Source organism: Cariama cristata, unplaced genomic scaffold, assembly GCF_000690535.1.
Source record: "Cariama cristata isolate BGI_N322 unplaced genomic scaffold, ASM69053v1 scaffold32658, whole genome shotgun sequence".
In the NCBI taxonomy this organism is placed as follows: Eukaryota; Metazoa; Chordata; class Aves; order Cariamiformes; family Cariamidae; genus Cariama; species Cariama cristata.
Window position 1 is genome coordinate 5,386 of NW_009632237.1, and position 12,749 is coordinate 18,134.

General features: G+C 56.8%; 1 protein-coding gene across 1 annotated transcript in view; it reads right to left on the bottom strand.

Annotated features, from left to right (window-relative positions):
- Positions 1 to 12,078, bottom strand: part of LOC104166378 (disks large homolog 3-like) — a gene marked incomplete at both ends in the record, with an annotated part of 17,418 nt that extends 5,340 nt beyond the window's left edge. Inside the window, 6 exon segments of the mRNA XM_009706272.1 lie at positions 125 to 261; positions 646 to 726; positions 729 to 802; positions 1,290 to 1,414; positions 4,453 to 4,503; positions 12,025 to 12,078. Coding sequence (XP_009704574.1) covers positions 125 to 261; positions 646 to 726; positions 729 to 802; positions 1,290 to 1,414; positions 4,453 to 4,503; positions 12,025 to 12,078 — 522 coding nt within the window.
- Between the last annotated feature and the right edge of the window lie 671 nt (positions 12,079 to 12,749).

Consider the following 12,749-nt stretch of genomic DNA (forward strand, 5'->3'; position numbering starts at 1 on the left):
GGGGACCCCAGGGAAGGGGTGTGGGGCTGCCAGCAGGAGAGGGGCTGGGGTTCAGGATCGGCACCGCAGCACAGTGGAAACTGCCCGGCTTCACCTTGAGGCGGGCTGCGAGCATGGGGCTTACCGCGAGCAGCCGGTCTCCAATCTGCAGGCGCCCGTCCTTCTGGGCAGCGCCTCCCTCGATGATCTTGGTGATGTAGATGCTGTTGTCCCCAGGGATGTGTTGGTTCCCGATGCCCCCTGCGATGCTGAACCCCAGGCCTGAGGGGGATTGAGAGGGCAGGTGAGGGGTGAGGGACAAATGGACGGACAGAGCCCCGGGCTGGCATCACGGCCCCTCTGCCTTACTGGGCTTCCCAGCCTGCCCCAAACCCGGCAGGCAATGGGCCACCCCGCTTCTGTGTGGGGACAGCCCAGCCACCGTGCGCTGCACCATGGGGCTATCATCTCATACCCCATGCCCCATAGCATCCCACACTGCTGGGCCACCCCACGTCATCCTGCACTGTTGTGGTGCCACCTTGCACGCCACATGCCCTGTGATGCTGCCATGCACCCCACGACATCCCACACCGAGGGGTCACCCCACACCATCCCGTGGGGTAGCAGGGCACCCTGGTCCTGCAAGCAGAGTGAGGGGTTCACCTTTGGGGCCCTTCATGAGGTTGACCTCCATGATCGTCTCTGGTGGGGGCTGCCGGCGGCGCAGCACCAGACGCACCACCTCAGGGCCTCTACGGCTTTGCTGTGCACCACCTCGGAGACGTCCACGTCATTCACCCGCAGCACGCAGTCGTTCACCCTGTGGGCACAGGGTGGCCCTGAGCTCTGCTGGGGAACTGCCAGCCCATGCCACCCTTCTCTGGACACCTCTGCCACCATCCTCCAGCCACGCAGACCCATGTGTGAAGGAGAACTGCTCAAGCTGGCCAGATCCTGCCCTGCTGGGGTGAGAGTGGGGTCCATCCCGAAGTGGGAGGCAGTGGGGCTGGTCCCCAAGGTGCGACCTTGGTGGAGATGGGAGATGAGGAGAAAGGCTGGATCCTGCACCGGGCTGCAAGGGGAAGGATGGGAGCTGGAGCCTGGCACAGGGAGGGGAGGAGGGGTGGCTGCAGACAGGAGGCCGGTGACAGGGGACCGCCAGAATCCCTGCACGCAGGAGACGTGGCCGTGGGGAAGGGACCCGGGGCAGGGGGCTGGGGACCATGGCATGGGAGGGGGTCAGGAGCTGCCTAGAGGGTCCCTGGGGAGATCTCGGGTGACACCCTGACAGGGTGGCTCCCCCACACCCCAGACGGCCATCCATGGCTGCTGCTCCCCCGGGGATGATTTTGGTGATGAAGATACCTGGGTCATCTGGAATGTGGGGGTTGTCGATTCCTCCTGCTATGCTGAAGCCGAGGCCGGAGTTACCCTGTGGAAAATCAAACACCGTGTCTTTCCCCCACAGGCAACCGCTTGCTGTCAGCCCTCCTGAAGCAGTTCCCCCCAGCCACAGCTGCCCAGGGCGCAGGAGCCCTTACAGCATCTGTCGCACCCCAGGGTGCCCAGCTCAGGGGGCAGAGGGATGCACGGCCGGAGGGGAGGCCGGTGCTCATCAGCCGAGGTGCTCAGTGCAGCAGCGCGAAGCACTGAACAGATGGAGCGGGAGAGTGGGAGCCGCCGAGGACCTCCCTCACCACCGCGTCTCCGCCGAGAGACTTTGAGGCAGGCAACGAGCTGGGAGAATAGGGGGTGGTCCTTGGTGGAGAAAACCTCCCCTTGCTGGCTGCTCCCCAGGAGAAGACATGGATGCTGCATCCTGCACGGAGCAGCAGGGCTTGTGCCAGTCACCAGCATCCCACTCCTGATCCCCTGCACCCTGGGATGCAGCCCCAGCATTGAGCCAAGCCAGGGCCCAGCTTTGGCCCATGCCAAAATTTGCAGATTAGGGTGGAGAGGGCTGTCAGGATGGAGCAGGGTCTCCAGTTCTGCCTCTTCTTCCTCCTGGACATGCTTGGAGCATCGCCTGAGCTTTGTCCTGCTGGTGTCTGCCCCAGAGGGGAATGCAGAGGCCATGCTGCATCTCCAGCCCTGTCCTGGCAGCATCCCAGGACCGTGGCCCTGTGCTGCCTCTCTCGCTTGCAGGATCTCCGTTAGTGACACACTCACAGGCACCGTTTCCAGCTCCGTGCTTGATGCAAGTGGACAATTCCTGCTTTTTCTGCTCTGTCTTGAAAATCAGATGGCTCCTTGCCTTGTTTTCTCATGCGGAAGAGCTGACACACAGTCACATCCTATCGTGCCCGCCTCTCTTGTACACAAACGGGCCCGGGCCAAGCACTCTCCCGGCTGCCCACGGCCCCAGTGCTCAGTGTTAGGCAATGGGGAGCTCTGCCCTTCTGGGGGACCTGTGGCCAAGAGGGCCAAACCGGAGCTCAGGCTCCCCAGGATCACCTAGCACCAGCAGCTGGCTGGGGCTTGCGTTTCTCCCCAGCAATTTGGGCTCAGCATCAGCTTTTGCGGTGACACAGAGGTCTCCTCCGCTCTGACTTTATGCCACTCATGACATAGCATGGCATCTCCGGGAGCCACCAATGCCTCTCACTACACAGCACTCCTGGATGCTCTCTTGCCAGCTGGGATTTGGCCAGCACGAGACAAGGAGGCACTCAACAGTGAAAGGTCTGATGCTGCTCTCCTTCCTCTAAGCCGGATTTTGGTTACCCCACGTTCAGCTTAAAAAAACTGCTTACTGTCACTGGAGACCTAGCCAGGCCCCATCAAGGCAGGTGAGACTGTGCGAAATGGTCTCCAGTCATTCATTGTGCCTGTCTATGGAAGGGTGTGCTCTGATGCTAGCTACAAAACCTGGAAATTATCTGGAAGATGTTTATTCTTATTTTGATAAACCTTGAAATGGAGTTCAAGGTATTTCTTAGCTGGCATTGGGGCTGATGTAGACACAGGGGCAGCTCCTGGTGCAGACACATGTATGGTGGATAAACCCAAAGCCACGTCACTCTGCAGACAGCATTTCCTCAGTTATTGCCCCCAAAATGCTGCTGCATTTGCCCTTGTCTTTACAACAAGGACAAGGATTAATAACGTGACAAACCAGCAATTTTGGGGTACAATGAGGTCATTTCTGGGAGCCAAACACCCTAGAAAGGGGACAGCCTCACCCGCAGGCACTAGAGTGCTTCTCCTACAGTAAGACGGGGTTGTTGGATCCCGCTGGGGACCGCATGAAGAGGAAGGACTTGGGGATGGTCCATGCTGACCCTGGCTGCTAAGCACTGAAATTCCCTCATGGTTTCTTGCTGCTGGAGATGGAATTGATGCCTGGGGCTTTGAAATGGGGGCAGCAATGAGTGCTCCCTCTCCGTGTGACCCTGCCAGCTCGTCCTCTGCTCCTGCTGTGGGCTGAGGACAGAGGATGCTCTGAAGAACCTCTGAAAACAAGGCTTTTGCCTCTAAATTGGGCCCATAGCAAGAAGCGCTCAACCCAAAAAGGAAGCATCCCCTGGGTTGGTTTTGTCAGGCACGCCGGGGAAGCAGTGGGTGAGGCGGCAGCCCCAGATAACCTTCCATCCACCCACCTCCATGATGCAGAGCCAAGGGGAGGAGGGAGATGACTAAAGGTAGAGAGGAACAGAATAACGAGTGATGCGTCTTCCCCTGCAACGCCGGCCACGCGGCGAGGCTGAGCCACCCAGCACGGCAGCGAGGAGGCAAGGTGTGCTGTGGGGCACCACGGGCAGCCTCCCACCCTGGCCATCCCCACCTCTTGGAGCAAACCTTGGGCCAGCTTCTCCCGCTCCCTCTCCATCCCTCCATCTCTGCCGCTCCCTGGGTGCCAGGGGAAAGCCCTCCCTGCCCTGCACAGTGCCAGCTCACCCCTGGATAAGCCTCACCCGTGGGGCGAGCTGATTTTAGCCATAGCCAGTGTGGTGCAAGCCATCAGCTCTGCATTGCCAACAGACAAGAAAAGGCTCAAGCAGAAACTCCCCCCATTGCAGTCTGGTTTACTAGAAAACCTGTCCTTGCCACTTAGCACCCCTGGGCTGTGTACGCTCGATGAGGAATCTGGTGGTGAGGACGCAGCAGTCCCCCGTGCCCGGCTGTGGGGTGCGCCCCGCACCTCCATTTTCTGGCAAAGGCACTGACAAAGAGCCTCCCCCCCAGCTCCACGCTGGCGGGTTTGTGGGGGCGAGGGTGTGAACGAGGGAGGGAAGGGAGAAGCCCTCCTCCCTCCCTTCTGGAGGGGTCTGCGGAGCAGCAAGCCCACCTCTCCCTGCGCCGGGGAAGGCAAGCACGACACCCTCAAAAGCCTCTGGAGAGAGCGGGGAGCGGAGACCAACCTCTCCCCATCAGCTGGTGCAGGGATGTGGGGGGTGCTGGCTGTGCCGGTGGGCGAGCGAGTGGGAAGAGGCAGCAAAGGCTGCCGGTGAGTGAGTAAAGAGCACTTACCCTTTCCAAGACGATCTCCTCGTATTTGAACATCCCATCGCTGCCATTCACCTGGGGAGAGGGAGACAGGACGTTATGGCTCTGTGCCGGTCCCAGGGGGATTCGCTTTTCACTTCTGATAACTGAAGATCAAGAATCCAACCTAAAAGCTGTGCCATCACTGCTGAAAAAACCTTAAACACAACCGCTCAAGCCTGCCCTGGAATTAAATCGTGCGCTGCTTTTCTTTCTGGGCATAAGCCAAAGCCCACTGACTTTAATGCACTTCAGCACAAAGCCTTTATTCTCCCGGCTCATTTCTCCAGCCATGAAAAGGAACACAACTGAAGGCACAAAAAGAAATGACGCCTTTGTTACGCAGCATGTAATAAACCTCGGGAATTCACTGCTGCAGGAAGGAAAGAAAGGGAGTCGGTCCATTTAAAGGGAAAAAAATAATGTCTGTACGTAATAACATAATGCTACCTTTAGCAGCTTATCTCTTTTAAATCTTTTAGTAGCATGACTGTGTTAATGGGGAATTCAGAATAATTTATTCTACCGAATTAGTTGGGTGCGAAGGAAACGAGGTGCAAGTATGGGGCACAGTAAGAGGGAAAAATATTGTGATGCCCTTATATAAAAAAATGGTGTAGCCTGTCTCAATGCTGTACACCATACTGATCCCCACGCCTAAAAATCTCCCATACCCCGAGTGTCAAAGCAGGGCTCTGGCAAACGTAATAGCTTGAAACAAAAGGGATGCAACTGTAGGCTCTAAAATAAGAAATGGGAAATGTACAGGTCAAAGACTTCAATTTTCTCCATAAGTAACAATGCATAGGAAAATAAGGCAGCAGTTTCACTCCAGGTCATCAGGATCAGGCCATAAACTGCTGCTGAGGTCTAAAATTTAGCAAGATTTGCAAAGCAGTTGGCTATTGGAACATCCAGAGCTGTTACACTCAACAGCAAAAGTTTTGGAGGGGACTGGACTGAACTTCACAAATTGAGTCACTCTGGGAAACAAGGGACGGGACGAGACGCAGGCAGGTCTGCATGGCACGGCAGAGGTGGTGGGACCCAGGGCTCAGCAAACGCTTCTCCCATCATACAGCCCTGCCTCTGCCTGCGGCCCCTGGACAACATGCAGCGTTCCTCATGTGGATTTTACATCCACCCTTAATTGAAGATTTGTAGATTGTAGGGAGCCGCTTTCTGTATGTGCTCCGTATCCCAAACCGGAGCTGCCGTAGCTTTGTTCGGACACAGGTCCCCTTATCTGGTGCCAGCATGCCAGCTGTGTCCTGTTTGCCCAGCTCCCTGCTATCCACCCCTGCGGAGGCACAGCCTGGCCATCCTCCAAAACGCCATAGTCCTGGGTTGTTAAATGGAGGGGACAGCAAACACTATTTATGCCAAAGCCATCATCTGACACCATGGAAGGAAACTCAGCAAGGTGGCTGTGAGGCCCTATTTATAGGTAGGAAGAGGAAACAGGAGTTTTTCTAGGTGGGAATAATCAGGTGCCCAGGTGGAAGAGCAGTTCTGCATGCCAGGATCTGGGATGAGGCTGTGCCACCTGCGACACACGCACCCTCATCCCCTGCCTGGTTCAGCCCCGGTGAGGCCAAAGCAATCCCGCACTCTGTGGTGGGTACCACGCTTCAAGAAGGAGGAGGTTGGGGAGAGTCCAGGGCGGAGAGACGGGATGGGGGCTCCAGGGAACATGTGCTGAGAGGGTTGTCCCTCCTCGGATGTGTTCCATGCCTGGTGCCTCTCAGCCATGGGAAGATTTCAGGGCACGATTCAGGGTCGGAACATCCAGATGCTCCAATATTAGGATGCTCTGATCCTCCCAGCACATTGAGAAAGGCTTTGGTCAGTTCTTGGGACAGGATCGCTCCGCAGAAAAGCACTGGGAGTAGTGAGATTAACCCACAGCAGGATCCCCGACAGCCTTGGAGGGACAGAGATGCGTGGCCAGTGCCACCTCCTGCCACAGCACCACCCTGGGCCGTGCTCCCGCAGGCAGGGGAGCATTGCTTCCCTCCCCACAGCCATGGGTTGCCTTTCCCTCCTCGCATCCTACCATACTGACTAATCCTGAGTGGAGCCAGCTCGCTGGCCCGTGCCGCCCTCACAGCCTCCCTCGCTGCAGCCTCCGGGCTCATCTCGTCTCCGCAGTTGGTAGCCCAGTGCGTGGGGCGCGGCGTTGCCTCTCTCCAGCTTTCCAGCAACTCAGATTTCTGGCACCCTTCGTTACTACACACATTGTCCTCTCTGCTTTGGCATTCAACACAGTTGCCACACAGCCAGCCATATGCACACCCACGGCCACAGAGGAACAGCACATACATACCTACAGGATGGGGATGTGCAGAAAACTTTGACAATCTGTGAGCCGCAGAGAGAGCCAGCAGCATGTCAGCCTCGCCAAGCAAGTGGCCGCTGCCGGCAAGCACCCGGCACAGAGACACCCTAGCATGCAAGCTCGTCAGGCACCTCGCTGCCAGGCAGGTGAGTTTGGGGTATCCCTGCTCCCCAAATCTTGGTGCTGCCAATGCTGAGCGGTGTTTTGCATCGCTCCCTGAAAACAAGCGGTGTCAGTACTCACCCGGCGCGGCACGTGCTGGGAGCAGCCTGCTCTGGCCAGGCACACAGCGGTCAGCCAGGCCTGACCATGAAGGTTTAGGTCTGATTATGTTTCCCAAATCCATGCAACAGAATGCCAGTTAATTGCATAAGGAAGCCAAATGGAGAACTTAATATATACCACGTAACCAAGGGAACGAGCCAACAAAGCAAACATTCCAGCATCGGCAAATTGAATACCAGTCACTCACTGATGGCAAAACCTCCCCACGGCACCCACAAGAGCTGCTGCGACCTGGCTCTGCTGCAGGCTGTTCCCCCTCTCCTTTGCCAGTGCTCTGCACTCCTCCCCAGCTCCCATTCGGGGCCATCTCAGCACTACGGGCTTGGTGGGGAGATGCCCAGCTCCGTCGCCTCCGGGCAGGGAGAGCACACCCCACCCTGCTCCTATCTCCCCATGTAACACCTGCAGAGCTGACAGGGGTGTCACGGACTAATTAGCTGTTCCCAGTGCATCCCGATCCTAAGCACCATCTAAGCATCATGGAAAACAGTAAGGGTATTTTTTCCAAGACCTTCCCACACAGCAAGCCCACCTGAGGGCTCAGGAAGAGGCGCCCTTTTGCTGGCCTTCGCTTCCCTTTCGTGTTTTGAGCAGCAGGGAAATAGTTAGCAATGATGACATTTAAATCATCAACAGAAGGCTGCAGAGTTAACACTCATTTGATAAACAGAAGAGCACACACCTTCCAGAGCTACTGCAAGCTGTCTGCAGGCTCTGCCGGCCAACACCGCACCAGCGCACGTGGAACACGCTTTGCAATTTGCTAGAGAGTCAGGATTTGGTGCCTTTTTTTTTTTTTTTTTAAATAAAAAAAGGAGGCCAAATTTAGAAGACTAAGATGGGATTCCACAAACCCAACCGAAATAGCCCACCAGGCTGCAAGAGGAAATAACCCGCAGGAATGATAACACTGCCCGTAGCCACTTTTGGAGCAGAATCTAGCCCATATCTTGTGGTTAGGACACGATGGGGACAGGCACCGGGACCTGATGGTGGAGCAGCTGTGTACCAACATAACGAAGAGAGTCTGGAGGCTGGAGGGTCAGCCCTTGGCCGTGCCAGCCAGACCTGGGAGTGGAGGGCACCTGGTGATGCCCCACACCTGTCCCAGCAAGGGGAAAGGAGAGCAGCCCCGTGCCGGGGCAGCGGGTGTGACGGGCACCTCCCCGCTGGCACGGGCACCGGCAGTGCTCTCCCTGCCTGTACATGGCAGGGGGCCCAGAGAAAATAGGTCAAGAGCTCCTTCCCTTCACCTCCCTGCATCCATGTGTCCTGCCGCAGCACCGAGACCTACTGACTCGCTTCCAGCTAACCCCTGGCCTCAACCCCCTTGCGTGCGTTGCCCATGGTGTCAGCCTTGTGCAGAGAGTAAATAAACACTGTATTTCTGGTCAGCCTTTTGCCAGAGGGTCATGGGGATGAGCCTGCTGATCTCGGGCAGAGGAAAGGGGTTTGAAGCCTGACAGCCCCAGCACACCAGCTGGGAGGGCTCTGCAGCCCTGCTGTCTGCAGGAACTGGCAGCGGGATGTGCCACCACCAGCGCTTGGGACCGAAGCGTGAGGGTGGCAGTTTAGTTTTGATCTTTTCCTGTTTTTTCAGGCTTACAAGCAAGTTTTTGCCCTGCTCAAAGGCACTGGACTGTGGTGGCCATCTCTGCTGCCCTGCAGTGACCGTGGCTGGGGACCCTGGCAGCAGTCAGTGCCCACAAGGAGGTTGCCTCTGCGCTCACCGGTGGCAGAGCCTGGGGCTCCTTGGTGGCATGGGAAGCACTTGGCTTCCTCAGACCTGGCTTTTAGAGACTGAGGAGGTGGCAGCACCTCACTTCTGGGCAGTGGGGCACCAAAGGAGAGCTCCAAGGACTCAGGCTATGAAACCTTCAGCTCAAGGGCTTTGGAGTGACTTTCCCTGCTTGCTTTGGGACTGCCTGGCAGCAGTTGCCATGCACCCTGGGCAGCAACAAGTTGTTAGTTGTTTCAGCTTCAGAGAGGCAGCTCTGAAACACAGAGAACCCATCTGTCACAGGAACTGTGCTTCTGAAGCTCCGTCTTCCCACTACGAACCTGCTGGGCAAAATACACCACAGGGTGAAACTGTGAGCAACGACCTGGAGCTGGCATGGGTGATCCCTCCTGGCACCTGTCCTTACCCTTCAAGGGATGCTTCTAATACAGCAGGATTTATTTGGGTTTTTACACCCTGGGGGTGCTGGGCTCTGCACAAGTCCCAGGCAGCAGAGCTAATCCCCGTCCCCGGTGGTGAGTGGGACCCGGTGCTGCAGCTTGTACCTTACAGTGCTGCTGATGCCACATGCTCTTGGGGATGGAGGTGGGTGGACGGAGAGATTGAAATGTGGAGCAGACTTCTTGATAAACAGACGGGGCCAAATTCAGCCCAGCAGCTAGTCCAATGCAATCAATGGAACTGGAACAGGAAGGAACTAGACTACATCCATCTGTTTATCATTAAGGAAAGCATTGAATAGTTAAGTAATTAAAGACTGGAAGATGTGACTTTAACCCTTCCAAATACATATTGTACTAAAGGCTTCAGCTTTTGAGTTTGTAAGAACACATGCTTCCAGATTTGCCATTTTGGTGTGGTCTTCTGCAACAAGCCCCTGCTATGGCTCCTTTGCTAACCTGGGGAACAGCCGAAGAGGAGGTTTTGCGGTGTGTTTTCCATGAAGCTTGAGGAGTCCAGCACCTTGGAGAATGAAAGGATGGAGCAGGGCTCGTTTCTGTGCTGGTATGACATGAAGGAGAAGGCAAGAGGGTCTCCAGGCTGGAGGCTGAGGGGAATCAAAGTGAGGTGTCTCCCCTGCCCTGGGCATGGGCTCCTCTGGGCACCTTGCAGGTGGCACATGCCTGGGCACGGGGCTGGTGGTCCCTGCTTTGCCCAGCAGATGACAGCCACAACCTATTTTGCCCACCACAGGGCAGTTCCTCCCGCCATGTCCCACTGCGGTTGGATGGATGGGGTAGGTGACTGCCATCCCCAGGGTGACGCTGGTCCCTGCCAAGGGTGCAGAGCACCCCCCAAACCTGGACAAACTCACCCTGGGGGCTGCAGGAAGGGAGCTCCCATCCAGCACAGCAAGAAGGAGCTGTGGCCAGGGTGCAGGGAGAAGGAGCAGATGGGGATATGGAGCTAACGAGGTGGAGGGAATGGGAGCAGGAGGGATATGGAATTAATGAGATGGAGTAGGGAGGGCAGGAAAGTGGAGTGCACTGCGGTGGGACGAGGCCGCTGCTGGCCCTATAGGCAGGGTTCTGCAGGGCTTGGGAGCATGCCTGGGGTGACAGAGCCTGTCCTTGGTCTTTGGGGTCACCTCTTGCTGCCCTTGGGCACACAGACAGGGAGAAGGGACAAGCATGGCTGGACCCTGGTGAAGGATGTGGTGCTGGTGGCTGCAATGGCGAGCAGGCAATGTTCCTCCAAGGGAGGGAGGGTACAAAACAGATGTGAAAGCAGAGTTTCCATCCAGGAATACCTCCCTACCCTGCCCACAGCACACCCCTTAGTCCAACTTTGTGGTGTATCCTTCCTCTCCAGAAGACATTGCCCTTTTTCCAGTTCCCTGTGGAACAGCACCAGCCTGGTGAGCACAAAGAGCAGGCTGCAACACAGCACTGCCTTGCAGCCGGGGTGCGCAGCACACTGCGAGAAGCCTCCAACCCCACAAACACCCTGCCATGCCATGCATTTGGAGAAGGGAACCTTTGGGGACAGCATCTCTCTTCTGCCATCTTCATACAAGGCTGCTGGACCCACAACTACCGCGCTGAGAGAAGCAGTGTTGCCTTCCTCCCCAGTGCCAGGTGGCTTCGCTTCAGCACCCGCAGCATAATTAAACCATACAGCCAGGGTTGCAGAGGTCTCAGCTGGGCTTCCCTTCCTTTTCATAGCCCTGCCCAACCAGCTCAGCAGAGCTCTGATGTGCACTGACCCCACCACAGGCTGGGATCTGCAGTACTTTACAAGGAAGATTCAACCACCAGAAGTCAGCTGCAGCCCTCCACCGTGACTCCAAAGACAAACCAACCCCAGCTCTGAGTCCTGGTGCCCCTTCATTAACGTGGAAGGCAGCTGAAATTTGCTGCATCAGAAAAAAACTATGTGCAAAGCACCCAGCCCTGGCAAGCTGTCAACTGAGCTCCCTTTGGGTAAAAAATACAGAACACCCTGTGAGCATGGAGCCAGTGCCACAGAAATCCACGCTGGCGACCCTGCTCCTGCCATCCACCCGCAGGAATGATTTGCAAATGTTCTGGGAAGGAATGCAGCAGCAGCACACAAACCCTCTGTGCAACAAACCAAGAAGGATTATCTTTGTACTATGCCAAGAGTACCAAATGCACTGTGGCTGCAAACACTCACAGTCACCAAGCACCGCTCAGCTGCTGCCAGCCTTCACTGCGAGAGGAGCAGCATCTGATGGGTCCTGCCACCCTGAGGTCCACTGGATGCGATGCCAGTGAGCATCTGAAGAGCTCTGCCTCCCTCCAGAGGGGCTGGGGCTGCCAAAGGGGGCTGAGGCAGTGTAGGAAGGTAAGGGATGCCCCAGCAGAGCCTCACCTGCATGGGAGGCTGAGGAAATGGCTGTGTGGGTAATGCTGAATGCAGCCAGCCCAGCTCCCCCTGCTCCTCTGTTGCCTGCTTACCCCACCGTGGGCTCCTCTGAGTGCCTCCTGCTTTCTACCCTCCCTGGGCTGGAGTCCCCAGCATTGCTTGCTGCTAGCTTTGGCTCTGCTCAGCTTCAGCCAGCGCCAGCGAGGTTTTGGGGTGGGATGTGCTGTGGAGATGTGGCGCAGGCATCAGGCTCCTCTGCCACCTTGCTGGGGCCTCCTTGGGCTGGAGGAGCCTTTCCTGCACCGCCGAACAGGGAAAATGCACCGCTTGTTCAAAGGAAGCGAAACAAAACCAGGAGACTTACAGAGAGCCCTTGTTCCAGCGAGTCTGTGTTCACGATAATGGGAGCAGGGTTGGCCTGTGAGGAGACAAAAGTGTGACGTCACCGAGCTGAGCAACAAACCCAGCCCTTCGCGTTGCACTGCCTCTCTCCTGGCCATGCCACCGCAGACCCTCCAGGCCAGGCAGAACAGAGCAGTTCAGGAAGGGCTCTGCTCTTGTCCCTCCTCCAGGTGTCCAGCAGCCCTGGGACAGGACCAGGGACACAGCATGGCTCTGAGCATCAGTCCCCTCCTCAGGCGTGGTGTGTCCCAAACACCCCACAGCCTTGGCTGCTGGGAAGGAGACAGGGAAGACTGGAAACTCTCCCAGTCTCAGGCCAGAATCCCACCAGCACCAAAATTTACTTGAAATCCACATTACTGAGGGATTAGGAAATGGAAGGAGAAGGGAAGGAAGTCCCTCTGAGGGAGGGATATATTTCCAGCAGACCAGCCCTGAGGCCTTCACACATCTTCCAGCAGCTCCTGCTGCCCCTCTTAAGCACGGGGCCACCATGGCCTGGGAGAGGTGGTAGTGTTTGGTCCCTGGGGTAAACCCTCTGCTCGACAACCTGTCTCATCCTCCACACCAGTACATGCCTCCCCCCTATCTTGCAGGGCTCCCCATAAACCTCTCTCTCCGGGTTCCCCTCCGGCTGGGCTGTCCCTCTGCCCATGAGCTCACTACAAGAAGGACGTTGAGCTGCTG